The sequence below is a fragment of the Phyllobates terribilis genome, unplaced genomic scaffold, assembly GCF_046119375.1.
Source record: "Phyllobates terribilis strain yellow unplaced genomic scaffold, ASM4611937v1 Scaffold_5__5_contigs__length_657084704, whole genome shotgun sequence".
Classification (NCBI taxonomy): Eukaryota; Metazoa; Chordata; class Amphibia; order Anura; family Dendrobatidae; genus Phyllobates; species Phyllobates terribilis.
This window is the reverse complement of record NW_027362765.1, coordinates 128,665,919-128,681,327: the sequence shown is the minus strand read 5'-3', so window position 1 is coordinate 128,681,327 and position 15,409 is coordinate 128,665,919. Positions and strand designations below refer to the sequence as shown.

The window sequence follows — 15,409 nt, the reverse complement described above, 5'->3', positions numbered from 1 at the left end:
TGCCCATGGCAGAGGAGGCTGAATCTTCCGCCACCATTACCCCTGATGAGCTGTATACTGCCATATGCAGGCCACGGGTCGCTTTCCTCACATTTTCATCCAGATATATATATAAAAAAAAAAAATCAGACGCAACAAGAGAAAAAAAAAAATTGTACTTTTAATATCAAAAAATATCATCTGATCTGGTTTCACACAGAAATATCTACACTCACACTTCCTACATGACAACGATAAAAAGTGTACAGTAATAAGCATCTCCGTCCTCCACCGCTAGAAATTACCTCGTTAGCGCATGGCCGACCGATCAGGGAGAGGAGACGCTCAACGCTTTATTGCAAGAGGCCAGGGAACAGTCGCTGATATAGATTTCCTCGCCTATCAATGGTCCAGATGCAGAAATTAGGACTTTTCACTGTAACACAGACTGGTCCAGGTAGGGACATTAATTCAGTTCATAGCTTATGTCAAGTTCACAAATGGTTAAAGCTCAGCTTTGAGATTTAAAAAAAAAAAAAAAAAAAAATTCCACATTGGACGGAAAACGTAACATGAAGAATATAAATTAGAGAAAATAACTTACTGCTTTAGGATACAGACATGAATATTATTCCATAGGTAAAAAGTTCTGGCTAGATATGGTCTGGTTGGGTGCAGTACACTAGTTCTACCACATGATGGCAATAGTCACTAACCAGACAAAGGGGAGCAAGTTCTAAAAACTAACCTCTGAAAGAGGGGCTGAATCACAGCGGCAGCTATCAACACCACAACTAGTACGCTTTTATACAACTCCCTCATTATTATAAAGCTGAGGACCAGGATAGAAAGACTAAAAGGTGAAGACAAAGTGTAATATTGCTATACTAGTGCAACATAAAATAGGCTACGCTGGCATTTATGGAGAAGGGTAGAGAGTGGCAGTACTATTACTCACAGGACTTCTCATATTGGCACTTTTACATGTGGATAATATTGCATAAATAAAAGAAAAAAGCCACCCAGCCACAAGATGGTGCTGTAATTACAGCTGTAATGGGCCAGAACCACCACTTGGTGGCAGCACCAAGCATTCAAATTCATTGGTATAGGTAGATACCTACATCTGTCACAGATTTTGGGGCATTGGAGGGGGATGTAACCTAGCAATGAAGAACATGTGCAAAAATTCCATAGTTCATGGCAAACACAATCACAGTGATGATAAATAGGGGCAGTTCACCTGCGCAAAGTCTGAGCAACAGACCAAGGAAGTTCTAGCACAAGAACCATTACGGTGCCATCATAAGTTTTGTGCCATACATTGTGGGCAAGTTTCAGTGACTTATTGAGCATCGGGGGGATGGGCAGCCAGCAATAATCATCCACAATACTCTGTACATACAGCACACACGTGCTGAAATTATTCTCTAATATAGAGGTTTCCTTTCTATTGCAGCAATGCCAGCTTTATTATTAGGAAGCGTCACAGTGGTCGTAGTGAAATAGGTTAATGCTGGGACTTGTGGTTCCACAACACTTCATAGCTATAGATACGCGATATGTCTATATCAAGGTCTAGGATTTTAATGGAAGTGTCGCCGCCCTGCAGGCTGGGTTTGGTAATACAGTAAAATGTGCACATAGATCTAATGTTTCAGGTTATTCTGTAGGTGAACACACATACATAATATTAATCTCGCCAGTCACCATCAATAGGAAATGCAGGAGGGGATATTCTGCACTCAGCTATAACCTGCATTGGTGATTGGGATCCGGTCCTTCAGGACTGTGGAAGGAACCATTGTATAGTTATAGGTAGTAGCATACCAGCGGTCACTGCTGCTGACAAGTGTCCACTTCAGAAAAATGAGAAGACCCCGCTATAGTGCACCCACCATGTACAACACGGCAGCAGCTGGTGTGGCTAGAGCCATCCTTACTATATGGCACGCAGTTGGGCTCCATTCTTACTGTTCTCAAGATCTCTGCTTGCCGTCAGGGAATAGGAACATCCTGATTAGAGAACCTATGACATCTCCTTTGTCAAGGACCCTGTGATAAGCACCCTCTAGAACCATACGTCTACCACTGCGGTGATACACAACAGCAGCACGGTACAATGTACCAGTCCTACATGTGTCAGCAGGACAGATTTACATGCTCTTCAGTTGTCAGGGCATGCTGGGAGCTGTAGTTCACGTTATTATTCAAGCTCCCCCTATTCTTGATTCTACACCTTTTTCTCATTTTGATTGTGTCTAATCAAAGATTCATGACTTCTTGTGCAATTTTGGATTTCCCATTACCGGAGCAGAAAAGACCTAAAGCAAGAATGTGCAGCACAGAGGCAGTCTCTTATACAGCAGAAAGAACTAAGTGCTCATGTGCATGCACGCATAGGATACCCATAGGTCTGCATTATGAACCTATAAGCATGCCAGCTGACACGGTATGGGGGCTCTGTGGGGTAAGAATACTTCTGTAGTGTGGCAGGGGTGCAATCCTGCATGGCACAAAGCCCCCTGCTTCTACCCCAAATATACTGTGGACATACGGACTAGATCGCTGCCAACCAAATGACTGTTCAGCCAACAGCTGTCTCCCCATACACAGGAACGCTCGGCCGAGCTTTACTGTGTTCTCTGACTGCCTCCCCACCAAATAAAATGATCAACCACTGAATTTCTAACAGCCAGATCCTTCTTTCCCACCTGCCGAGGAAGAGTTAGAGGGTCCATACACATTAGAAGGATGGTGGGGCCGAAATCAGCAGATTTATCTGTGCATAGGAGCTCATATAGATTGGGAATTGCTGTGAATTTTTCATGCGGATCTGTACACCGAAGTAGCAAGTGGTCCTATATATGTCTAGAGGCAAAGAATGGTGGGGGACCATGCAACAATTGCCAGAGCAGCAGCAGGGATCGCCTTGATCCGTGTATTGCCCTTTTAATTTTACTAATCAGCTTCCCACAAAGGGGAAATCTGGCCCAGGATCTGCACAACTTGGCAAGCAGAGATTTTCCGTGGTAAATCTGTCACTTCTGAGGCCAACACAAAAGTGACCATTGCTGTACGTCTAGTGCCACGTGCAGAGCGGTAGTCACGCAGAAGTGGCCTTTTAAAGCCCTAAGCTCACAGCCAGCAATGTGTAGGTGATACGTCAGGGCGGCTGCCTCCGATGTACATGAGTAATGCACCAGAACGGTCTGTGACCCTAATGGAATAAATAATACACATCCTGATACCAGATCAGGGCAGTTCAGGCACGTCGCTTTAAAAATAAAATATGCATATTATTCTAGAAGGTGTTTTTTCTCCTTTTTGGAATGAGACTACTTGGAAGCTGTAGATTATAAAAAACTAGAGTGCGCCGCCTCTGTAGAGAGAGACCCCGGAGCAGCGCCTATTGCCTACCATGTCTAAGCTGAAGATTTGTTTCTCGGCTCATGTTTGCTAAAAAGAACATATTCAGCATCTTCAAGATGTCAGAGGTGCGAGCATTTTGCCCTTAAAACCAGGATTCTCGAGTCAGCCCTTTATGTCAGAAGCTTCAGTGTTCTACCTGTTAACGGGAAAGTTGGGTGACAGCCAACATGGCGTCCTTTACAGCTCCGGTGCCTGGCCGCCAGACCCCTGAATGGCAAGCCAACCAATAAACACACCCAATGATACCACTATATAGAACGAGACAGATTTGTCATTCTGTAATCAGACATGGCAGCCATATAGGAAATGGCGATATGACACAAGTGGGTGACTGAGTGATTCCAGGCTTTAGGGTGTAATACTCCCCCACATGATTGTATTTGAGGAGTACTGATATGTTCCTGACAATGTGTAAATTCGCATTAACATCCTCAATGCCAGAGTGATTTGTGAGACATTACTAAGGCACTGAAGGGTTAATTGTGCTTCCCAGGCCCCCCCCCCCCCCGAATCCCTCAATAAAAGATAAAAAGAAAGCCCCACCGCCCTTTACTGACGCAATCTCCTCCGTCTTTCGGGGTGTCACATAACACCTCTTGTATAGGACACATCCTATTCATTTTACTCACCCAAATACATTTCAAAAATCTTAATACACAGAATTAAGTAGGTTAAAAAATAACCTTTGGACTAGTAAAAGGGAAGAGCGGTTCTACAATGTGCAACTGTGCAAATATCGGACATGTATATCAGACCCGAACCCTCTGCCCTTGCAGCCGACTACCAGCTACGGCTGTGCTTTTCCCATGGTGCAATATATCCACGGCAGGAACATACGGCTCCACAGCAAGTGGGTGAAGAGATGGACACGGAGCTCCACAGATTGGTTTATGAGGTCCCGGATGAATGATTGAACCCTGGAAGGGAGCGCAGCGTCTGTGCCTGGATCCCATCTACTGCTGCTTGGTCAAGCGCCGGTAATGAGGTAATACTTGCGCCTCGGGGAGGTAGAGTGCTAGCTCCATGGCCACCAGCACAGTCAGCTCAAATGCAGTCAGGTCCCGTCTGTTAGATCGAAAGCGTTCTTCTAATTTCTGAAACGTTGGGAGAAGGACAATGTGAGGTACGGTGTCCCCCATAGGGAGGTGCATACATTCAAGGGCTACATGTGGCTACCATCCCCTACTGCTGCAGGTAGTAGTAAGACGATGGAGCACAAAAGCCTAAATATAGATCATTTCATTGCTTTTCTTGAGTGGCCTGTGCTATCTAGCTTCCTATTATTGCTGGTGCAAATAGATAACTTTTTCTTAAAGGACTTGTCCTGATGGCACACACTTACCCCATGCCAACTTGCACAAGTGCAATATCAATGCTGTGACACATAGGGCCCATATCTGAGCATAGGGTTACATAAGTAGGACAATATCTTTAGCCCCTTAAGAACCAACACAATTTTCATTGTTGTGCTTTTGCCTTTCCTCTTCCTATTCGAAGAGCCATAATTTTTTTTCTTTAAATTGCCTGCTGACTGACATGAGGCTTTGTTTTTTAATGCAGGAGAAGATTTAGTTTTGAATGATATTCAGGTCAGTACAACTATAGAAATGCCAAACTGGTATAGCTTTTTATTCTTTTAATATCTTAAAAATAACCTCAACTTTCTTCAAAGAAATAAATACCTTTGCATCGTATTGCCGTTTTTCAACAGACCCATGACTTTCTTGGGCATGTTTTTTTTGTGTGGTGAGCTGTAGATTTTATTGGTACCATTTTGGGGTACATCCAATTGCATCATTTTTTGGCTAATGGGACGGGGGTGATTCAAACTGCTTTTTTCTTTTTTAGACCATGAAGCTGTGGGTGTTTGAGCTATATATTGCAATAGTTCAGTATCAAAGTAAATAGTATGAATAATGATCTCCTGTGAAGCCAAACCCATGTAGCTGTACTTCACAGGAGCACCAAAATGGCTGCCGTAACCACCAATCAGCACGCCAAGTTGTAGGGACGAGGGTTGGGCTGGCTATTGGCCCCCAAAAGGACGCCCCACCGAGATTGTAGTAGCACAGAGACTGACAGCAGAACTGAAGTTGTTAATCAGCAGCAATTGGCACTAGCTTCATACGCCCACCCCTCTCCATAACATAATAGTATGCCATGGAGCCAGAAGTTACGTGATCTTACAGATGCCAGAATAAAGAGCCAGCACATTGGTATACAGCAGCTTGCCCCATATACACGTGCCATGAGTCCAGTGTGGACTTTACACTTACATCTAGAAGATGCTTCAATTCAGGCTTCTTAAAGTCGCTACCGATTTTGGCAGCTAAGAGCACGCAGGCTCCGGCACACAGCTTCCGGTTCTGCTTGTTCACTCGCCCTTGCAGGACCAGCTTCTCGAAGTAAACATAGGACATGGCCACCGTGACTGGCTCCATGTTACACTCGTGCGCCACATTCCTCATTTCACGTTTCAAGCTGGTGACAGAACATGGAAGAGTCAGGAAACGTAACAAGAGATAAGAGGACAGCAGCCAAAAGGGACACTGGACCACAGAGAAAACCAGTCCCAAGGAGCTCACAATCCATCTGCCGCCTCACCTTCTGATCTTGCTCAGAGTCAGCTTTACATGAGGAAACTTCTCCTTGAACATCTCGTTCATGTCTTTTTTCAAGTCACCTGGTTTCACGTATTCAATAACTGTGGTCTAGAAAAGAGGTCACGCGTTTATTACAAATAGATAGAGGATAGTTAGCCCTCTCTGCTGTGTGTACAGATGGGTGCGCGTGTGGCATTTAGTAAAGGCAGGTTTTCAGGAAAGACATAGTAAAAGACGCGATGTGAACCACACTGCTATACATAACAGACAGATCCTGAAGTGCGGGCGTGAAAACGGCAAGACATCAAATTACCATATAGGAAGCAAAGATGAGAACCCGCTTGTGTTTTCCACAGTGCCACTGAGGATCATCCAGGATATCGGGATTGTATTCGATATTGTCTGACTCTATGCCTAAAATGGTGGAGATGGAGACAAAAAAAACACAACATTGAGAGTGTGGGAAAACACAACAGCACACAAAATTAAGAAAAAAAAAAAACACCACCACCACTCCCACTAATATGGTGCCCAACAACCAAACAGAAGGAAACCTGTTACCCTAATATTCTGCCCTATGTACTGGTATCATATTATAGCTTTAGCTTTGTAGTTCTAGTAGCAAAAGAGGCACAAAAAATATATTATATTAGTTATATATACTATGGCTACACACGTATAAACCATGCGGTACTTGGTTCACTATTTTGCTCGGAATTGCGTAATGCCACCCACCAGGGACATGGTGAACTTATGTGGATGGGACCCACAATTCTAGATACTCGCCCCTCCATGTTCTTAGTGGACAGGACAGAATCCATCTACATTTTGCTCCAATTAATAAAAGTCTGGTAAAGGAACTACAGGTATTCATGGCATCACTACCCTTCAGACTGTCAGGGTCGCTTGCACACTGCAGGCGCGGCACAACGAGGTTTCTATATCTTCTGGTTCTGATCCTTGCTTGGCCAGGAATGTTTCACACACTGTACTAGACTGAGCCCGATTGGGTCCTTCACATACATTTGTTATTTTCTGCTAATAAAAGCTATATTTTAGCATACCCACAATCAACTGCATTGCTAGAGCAGTAAAACTGGGTATTCTCTGCCTCAAAACAATTGGATATCTTAAAATCAGGGATGTCAAACTCAAACCCACAGAGGGCCAAAATGAAAAACTTGGACAAAAGTTGTGGGTCAACCAGTACACAGTACAATGGGCCCCACACAGTCCTCCATACAGTACAATGGGCCCCACAAAGGGGTGGCGGTCCAGGTCAGAGCAACTGAGCTCACCGATTGGCTGACACACTGTCGACATGACTTCAGCGAGGTAGACATCAAGAGCAGCGGCAGAGACTCACAAGTAGACCCAAGGACGGAGAGTAAAGTGAGAATTGTTGTTTTGTTTATTTTTGCTTGTTTTTTTAATACCAAACTGTGCCTGAAACAACCCCTTTAATTATCTATCCTGAGGATAGGGCATCAAAAACAAGGGCCAGCACACCTGTAGTATTAAACTTAAAGGGGTATTCCCATCTCCAAGATCCTATCCCAATATGTAGTAGGTGTAATAATAATATAAGCAAATACCTCCAATTAGAAATGTAGTATAGCATTTTTGATTCGCTATCTCTCTTTCCTCATGAGCACGCATTGCAGGACCTTAGGTATTCATGGTTACGTCCACTGATAAAGTGACCGCTAGGTACCTGCTAGTGGTTGTAACCATGGATACCTAAGGTCTTGCAATGCCTGCACATAAGGAAAGAGACATAGCGAATCAGAAAAACTATACATTTCTAATTGGAGGTATTTGCTACTATTATTACACCTACTACATATTGGTATAGGATCTTGGAGATGGGAATACCCCTTTAACAATAGGCAGGTGGACGTATATACGACGTGGCCATTGTCAAACGATTATATTCTTACAATAAACCTTACACCATGCATAGGAACGCTGCAAACCGCAAGCTAATTAAAAACAATCAAAAGACTAAACGTGTGAACACAAAGTTGTTTTCAATGGAAATGAATAGAAGAGTCTTTCACGCGTTTTTTGAACGATTTTTCAGGTGTTTTTTTGGGAATGTGTCTGTTCCAAAAGAGTCATGGTGCATGTATGCTAACAAGTACCGCAGGCAGCATGCAGGTAAACCCAAAGACATTTACCAAGGTCACCTCCTGAGGACACTGGAATAAACCGTGTGTTGCCGGAGAAGTTTCGTTTGGAAGGGTCATGGGTAACCGGCCTGATCTGTGATGGCTGGCCATCTTCTTTTTGGCTGACGAGGGCGTTCGTAGGATATAAAAACTTTGCATAAGAAACAACCTGGAGAAAGAACATAAAAGATCAGAAGTATGGAAATAACGGAACAGTATAGGAACTCTTCTTACACACAGGACACGAGCCGTACAGCACAATGGATACACGGCTATATCCAAGTGACATAACGTGGATTAGTCATAAATGTACAGTACATACCACCCAGCAGGTAATCGTGTCCATATACAGTGATCGGGTCATGAAAATATTTACGACCAACACGTAGCATGTGACCCATACACTTTATTATATTGCCAGCAGCACATACTAGATTGGCTACGTTGGGCTTTATCAGTGGACACCCATCATAGTCCTTCAAGTATAAGCAGTGGCAGGTATGTCACACAGACACTCATCCCTATAAGATGTGCAGTTCTGCATCCCTATAAGATGTGCAGTTCTAGCTAATGGTTGCCCCTTTGGATTTGACCAGTTGCTTTATAATGGGTGGATTGTGAGGGTTCGTGTTGTGGTTATCACAACTTGTCAGTGGCTGCTTGTCCCATCAGTAACATCTGTCTCCAGAGAGGAGCAATTCAATTGGCGCTACCCTGGCATCAGCTATCCACTTCTGCGCCTGGCATCATCAGAGCCTCTGGTGCATATTAGTCGTTGTGACATCATGACTAGGGCTCATGTGAAATCAAGGGGTCAAAGTAAGAACCAGAGGCGCCCAAGATGCAGGTGCAGAAGTGAAGACCGGCTTGCACAGAGGACTGGAATAGACGTCAGATCAGGGCGGTGAGAATCAAATTGCTCCTCTCTAGCTCACTAGGAGATTATGAAGCAGCTCAGGAACATCACTGGCTAATAGGCAAGGGGGGTCCCAACCCTTCTATTAACCACATATGACAAAAGACAAAAACGTGTAATGGAATTTTTCTGTATCCTACAGTGCTCCAGGTATTTAACTACAACTCCCAGATTGATCTGAAGGGCTGCAACTGTCAAGGCATGATGGGATTGGTAGCTTTGCTATAGTTAAGAGTGTCGCAGATTGCCAATTTATTTCTTACCTCCCCCTCGGCCCCCAGCTCCACTCCTTCCATTCCAAAGGTTGGGTCTGTGATGGAGATGCCTCCCCCGGATGGGTGTCGCTGCTTTGTCCCTTCAACTCGCAGCTCACTGTGCAACAAAGCATAAAGCATCAACATCAGAGACCTGCAGAGCTCCTGCCATGTTCCCCAAACTACGTCATTAGCTTATCCCCCAGCTGCCCAGGAGCCGGGATCCTGCAGGCGGTCTGACCCTGCAACTGGACAACTCCTGCCAATCAGATTATAGGGACAATGCAGTTTTCACTGCCACAAGAGGCTTTTCATTCAGAGCAGGACTAATATGGTTGCACGACTCCATGGTCCCTTTTCCCTCCGATCTTCCTTGCTACCTAAATGGCCTCTGACAATCACACCACAGTATCCCAGCACTGGCTTTTATATACAATTCCTGGATATAAATGAATGCTAAAAAAATTAAGTGGTCACCTCATCCGCAGACTCTCCCCATATGGAAGAATGGAGAACGCAGCGCACAGGGACCTCTTGGCACAGATCAGGACTATCCTAGGAAAACAAGAGAGGGTGCAGGTTACAGATAAGATGGGAGTCTTTTATATATACACACACGCCAGGACCGCAGCCATCAGTGCCCACGTTGCACCTACCTGCTGCTGCGGGTGTCATACTGCCTCATGCTCTTGATGAAGTGTGTCTTCTTTAGGACGGACTGTCGGGGTGACTCTGGGACATTTTTGGACCTGCAATGCAATGAGGACACAAAATGAGCCGAATGGAGCGGTTGGTGGGATGGTGACAATAGGGAGCGCTAGTAGGCAAGCACAGCGGTAACTGATGCATAATAAGTTCAGCAAACAGCAGCTTATCACCAGTGTCATCATCAGCTGCTGTCAATGCAAGCTCTTCAGAGCAGCTCATGACAACACTGCCTGGAACTCAAGCACTGTCTGCAGTACCATCCTGGAAGGAAGAGTGTTAAAGGGAAGGTGCCATCAAAAAAAAGATTTTTTCTCGCCAATTGAAAAAAAATTTTTTTTTTAAAAATTAAAGAACATTAAATACTTTACAACTAGTGTTGAGCGAGTATGTTCTATTAACCCTTTCGCCGAGTATGCTCGGGCCGAGCTCCGAGTATTTACAGCTGCTCGGTGATATGGTTGAATCGCTCCCGTGTGCATGATTTGCAACTGTTTGACAGTTTTATTACATGTGAGGAATGTGTAAGAAATAGACATTCCTCCCATGTAATAAAGCTGTCAAACAGTCGCAAATCATGCACAAGGAGAAATTTAACCTCATCACCGAGCAGCTGTAAATACTCGGCCCGAGCATACTCTAACAGAACATACTTGCTCAACACTATTTACAACATATTATCATTTGTTTTTAATGAAGTAAAATATGAAAAATAAATTTAAAAAAAGATTTGGTATTTCCACATTTGAACACTAGGGGGAGCAGCTGCTGAAATTTGCCATGAAACCTAGCGTACAACTAGCTGACATTACGAAAAAGCTCTGAAAAAGTTATATTAGTAAGGAAGCCCGGCCAACATTAGTGCGATGTTAGTTTGCTCGGCTATTATGGAGTAACATTTATTAGTTGTGTTAGGTGGTGGGAGACCATCAGCGGCAATACCTCTGCATTGGTGTGAACTCTGCAATATCCTCTAGGATCTCTAGGGAGCAGCGCTGAGACAGGTGACGTCGCCTGCAAGATGGAGGCAATTATCAGAACAAAGGGCAACACCTGGCTGAACCATACAGACCCTCACAATACCACTGCTTGCTGAGTGATTGTACTCCCTGGTGTCGTAGCCTTGCAAGGCTTTATTGAATACTAAAAAAAATGAAATAAAAAAAATAAATAAATAAAAATGCTTAAAGGCATTGTTCAGGATCAGAAACTGGGGTCTGCCTTTTACAGAAATAGTGCCACTCTATTACTGGCAGCATCTGGTATTGATTTACAAGTGATCATGAATCTCCTGACAGAGCAGCGACTGGAGATGCATCTGCCATATAAATACAGATTAATTATACATTTACGCAGACGTGTTCAGACGACCCTTATTAGCTGCTCCCAGAAGGCCATTACCGCCCGCTCTCATTACGGTCAGTTTGATGAGCTGCAGTTTAATTGGGAAATAATTCTGACCATTCATCACTTTCAGGGAATGGAGGATACCGGGCAGAGGAGCAGCGGTGTGCGGCGTAGCTGAAATATATACCTTGGCTCCAAATGCCCCTTCAAATTTTATGTGGCCCTTGGGAGTTGGAGGATCACAAAAATTGGCTCTTACCAAAAAAAAAAAAAAAAAATTATATTTTTCTATATATTTATCGCACACGCACGTAAATCGTCCACTTCATAGTCATTATCAGCCTGCCCACATGGGTACGAAGGGAGAAGCTGAACACCAAGACCCCATAAACACCCCTGACATGTAACCCCTAGAGTGCACAATGAGCAAGCAACAAGGCTTAATAAATATCCCTGGAGGTCTCAGCATATGAGGAGGAGGGGGGGGTGTTACATCCATCATCTCAGTATAGCAGCATAGGCCGCTACAAAAATGACAGAGCTGCTGTGTACTGGTGGCAATAACTTCCAGTCACCACTGGCACAGTTATCAGATGATTGGCGGTGGTGCCAGGTGTTGCACATTCACTGATCAGATAATGATGGCCTTTACCGAGGACGCCAATTAAAAAAAAAAAAAAGGAAAAAAATTGTGGACAACCTTAAGGCAGCAACATGATTCCCAGCAGGCAGAACTACCTGTACCATTTACAGTTAGTACGGTTTCCCTATTACCATCTGTGCCTAGACCATTTAAAAGGAAAGAAAAACAGCACTATCTGTATCTAGACTACAAGGAGAGACGGCTTATAGAAGAGAAGTAATGTTTTTTTAACGCTTGATAACTCTTAAGTCTAAAAAGTGCAGAAATAGTGAGGTCAAAACTGCAGAGGCAGCATGTGGTTTCCCCACTGCATGGTGCCTCGTTGCCCCGAGCTAGCGGTTGTGGCGATCAGCCGATGACTGCATGAACAGCGGTGATACACTGACCTATCGAGTCTGCCTGATTTCCCTGTACAGTGGCCGTATGCCAGGACAGGTCACATTAACAGGGCCTTCCTGGGAGGGCTCACACATTTTCCAGACAGAAAAAAAACACAACACTGATCATGTGGCTTCACCCACTGGTGGGATAGTGACACATGAGGGCACATGCAACATAGGGACACTGGCCCCAACTCATTAGGGTGTATTCACCTTAAAAAGTCACAAACAACTTTGGAGTTGTGCAAAAACCTTTGACACTTTGCGTTCTCACGCCAGTCCCGGCCAGCTCCCAAAAATAGGCAGAACAGGGCGTGATGTAACTTTTGGCAGAAATGTACTTTGGTCCCTGACTGGAGAACATTGGTAAGATGCACCTAATTCATTAAGGGACATGCGGCTCTCGATGTATTGGGTGCATCTTACTCTTGCACGCCCATCATTAGGCTAATATGTACAACATCTGTCTTAGGTCAGGCCCTTCGTGCTTACAGATAGTGTATAGCGCCCCCTGGCTTGGTATTAATATAATTGACTTTAACATATCATAAAAGGGGTTAACCGGACTTACGCTACATGTCTGCAATCACTCTGTGACCGCAGACTTGTGAATCCTCAGATTGCAAAACTGCATGCTATGAGGACTCTCCGGTGTTGGCGCCAGGACTGTGACCACAAGGATGTGAATTGAGTGAGGCTGGACATGTCTAGTCTGAATGTGGCCATAAGTATGCAAATCACATTTGTGGTCACACGCCTGGCTCTGGCATTGAAAAATCATCACAGCGTACATTATGCGCGATGTGAGGATTCACAAGTCTGCAGTCACACAGAGTGACTGCAGACATGTTGCCCAATGCAGGACAACCCCTTTAAGTAATCAGATCAAGTCCTCACTAAATAGTAGGGGCCAGCACCTGCACCCAGTGAACTCAGGCAAGTGCTGGGCTCACAGCCCACATCTCTGCTTCCAAAATAAGCCATAACCGTAAGGCTGCACCCACATCTGTGTGAAGTGTTGGCGTACTGCTCACCATTTTTTTTATGGAAAACAGATCCATTCACTACGTTCCAATCCTGATCCTTAATATCGGACCAGAATAGGACGTGCACCGAGTCTCATTCTTGTAAATGTCATTTTATGGATGTCTGAATAGATGCATTCTACTCTATGGGTCCATGAGCTGTCCAATAAATATCAGGCAGCACGCGAAAAGGTGACACGATGTGTGAATGCAGCCCAAGAGCGATGTGCTCTGCATGTATGGAGCGGGCTCTGTAGCCAATTCCCTCCATATTGCGTAGGTGCCAGATGTGTGGTACAGACGGCACTACCTGCGGTGAATGGTGCCGGGTTCGATCGCTACAGTGAAAACACTCGTTCATGGATGGATGGGCCTCCCACTGCCAGGACATCAGAATTCTTACCCTTGTTCCCACATGGCGCAGCAGGTTGGACGCCCGAACGTTCTCCATTAATTTGCTATGGGGCGGTCAGGAAAGCCAAGCGCGGAGCTCAGCCGTCCCATAGGGAATGAATAGTGCTGTGGCCAAGCTTGTGCATTGCTACCCCGTCAATATCCCACGGATAGGTGATAACTTCACTGGACAGCCCCTTTAACCGTTTAGACGCTGCTGACAGTGGCATTTAGGAGGTTGGAAGTAGGGAGAGTGTCCCTGCCGAAGCCCACCCCCAACATGATAGTGACATGATATGCTTCTGGAACAAGGGCCTTCCTATTAGACCCCCGCATATAACAATGTCACGTGACCTCACAGAGGGCGTTCCCCTTTTACCAGAGGGGATCCCCGGAGGCGCGTCACGTGAGGGGATTCCCCCGGCCCGGGGGCGTGTCCGGACTCACCTCTGCTTCTCCGCGCTGGGGCCGCCGCTGCCCTGGAAGAGCCCCAGGGAGGAGGGCACGGTCCGGGCGGCCGCGGAGCCGCTCTTCCCCTCCAGCACAGGAGAGTCGCGGGGCAGCACGATCCGGGGGCCGTTGGTCGGGAGGAGCCGGGGTGACGGGGTGAGCGGTGTCTGTGCGGCGGGTGACGGCTCCAGCACTTCCCGGGACGGGGCCGGCTCCCATATCGGCTGCGGCGCGGGACACAAGGGCCGTCCGTCCAGGGAGATGTTATTGAGGAAGAAGAGGGCGGCCTGTCTGCGCCGGGAGTCACTGCCCCGCTTCCTTCTCTGTGGTACGTGGCCATGTGTCAACTCTCCAGAACGGCCTCCGGAGCCTGTCACACCGGGAGAGCCGCAGGTCGCCGCGGCCATTCTCTAAGTAAGGCCCCGGCCCGGGGAACGGCCAGTCTGCCGCCGTCCCGCCCATTCTGGAACGCCATAGGCTGGAGCTAGGGTAATAACATCAGGCTGGCGTTCTGATTGGAAGAGAAGCCTGTCAATCATGTTCGTATAGAACTAGGCGGGGAGGTCACATGTCACCTGAGGACAAACGTCTATGGGTGTGAAGACGTCAGAGTTCCGGCCTCATTAGCATTGTAATTTATTCAATGAGTGGGCGTGGCTTGCACATGTAAGTTTTGTTTAGTGAGAAGGTGAACAGACAAAAGTGAAACTACACTGCTTAAAAAAATAAAGGGAACACTCAAATAACACATCCTAGATCTGAATGAATGAAATATTCTCATTGAATACTTTGTTCTGTACAAAGTTGAATGTGCTGATAACAAAATCACACAAAAATCATCAATGGAAATCAAATTTATTAACCAATGGAGGCCTGGATTTGGAGTCACCCCCAAAATTAAAGTGGAAAAACACACTACAGGCTGATCCAACTTTGATGTAATGTCCTTAAAACAAGTCAAAATGAGGCTCAGTATTGTGTGTGGCCTCCACGTGCCTGTATGACCTCCCTACAACGCCTGGGCATGCTCCTGATGAGGTTGCGGATGGTCTCCTGTGGGATCTCCTCCCAGACCTGGACTAAAGCATCCGCCAGCTCCTGGACAATCTGT

The 15,409-nt window shown here is 45.6% G+C and overlaps 1 protein-coding gene across 2 annotated transcripts; it reads right to left on the bottom strand.

Moving 5' to 3' along the window:
• Positions 1–487: 487 nt before the first annotated feature.
• Positions 488–14,766, bottom strand: CABLES2 (Cdk5 and Abl enzyme substrate 2). 2 transcript variants are annotated; one of them, XM_073682981.1, is made up of 10 exons: positions 14,296–14,766; positions 11,003–11,074; positions 10,012–10,104; positions 9,833–9,910; positions 9,365–9,473; positions 8,195–8,354; positions 6,328–6,428; positions 6,016–6,122; positions 5,688–5,892; positions 488–4,505 (listed from the first exon to the last, which is right to left on the bottom strand). In XM_073682981.1, exons 1-10 carry the CDS (start codon positions 14,703–14,705, stop codon positions 4,365–4,367), a joined length of 1,476 nt encoding a protein of 491 aa, XP_073539082.1. In that variant the 5' UTR covers positions 14,706–14,766; the 3' UTR covers positions 488–4,364. The 2 variants fall into 2 exon arrangements, with proteins under 2 accessions (XP_073539082.1, XP_073539086.1); XM_073682985.1 differs by lacking the exon at positions 11,003–11,074.
• Positions 14,767–15,409: the final 643 nt, after the last annotated feature.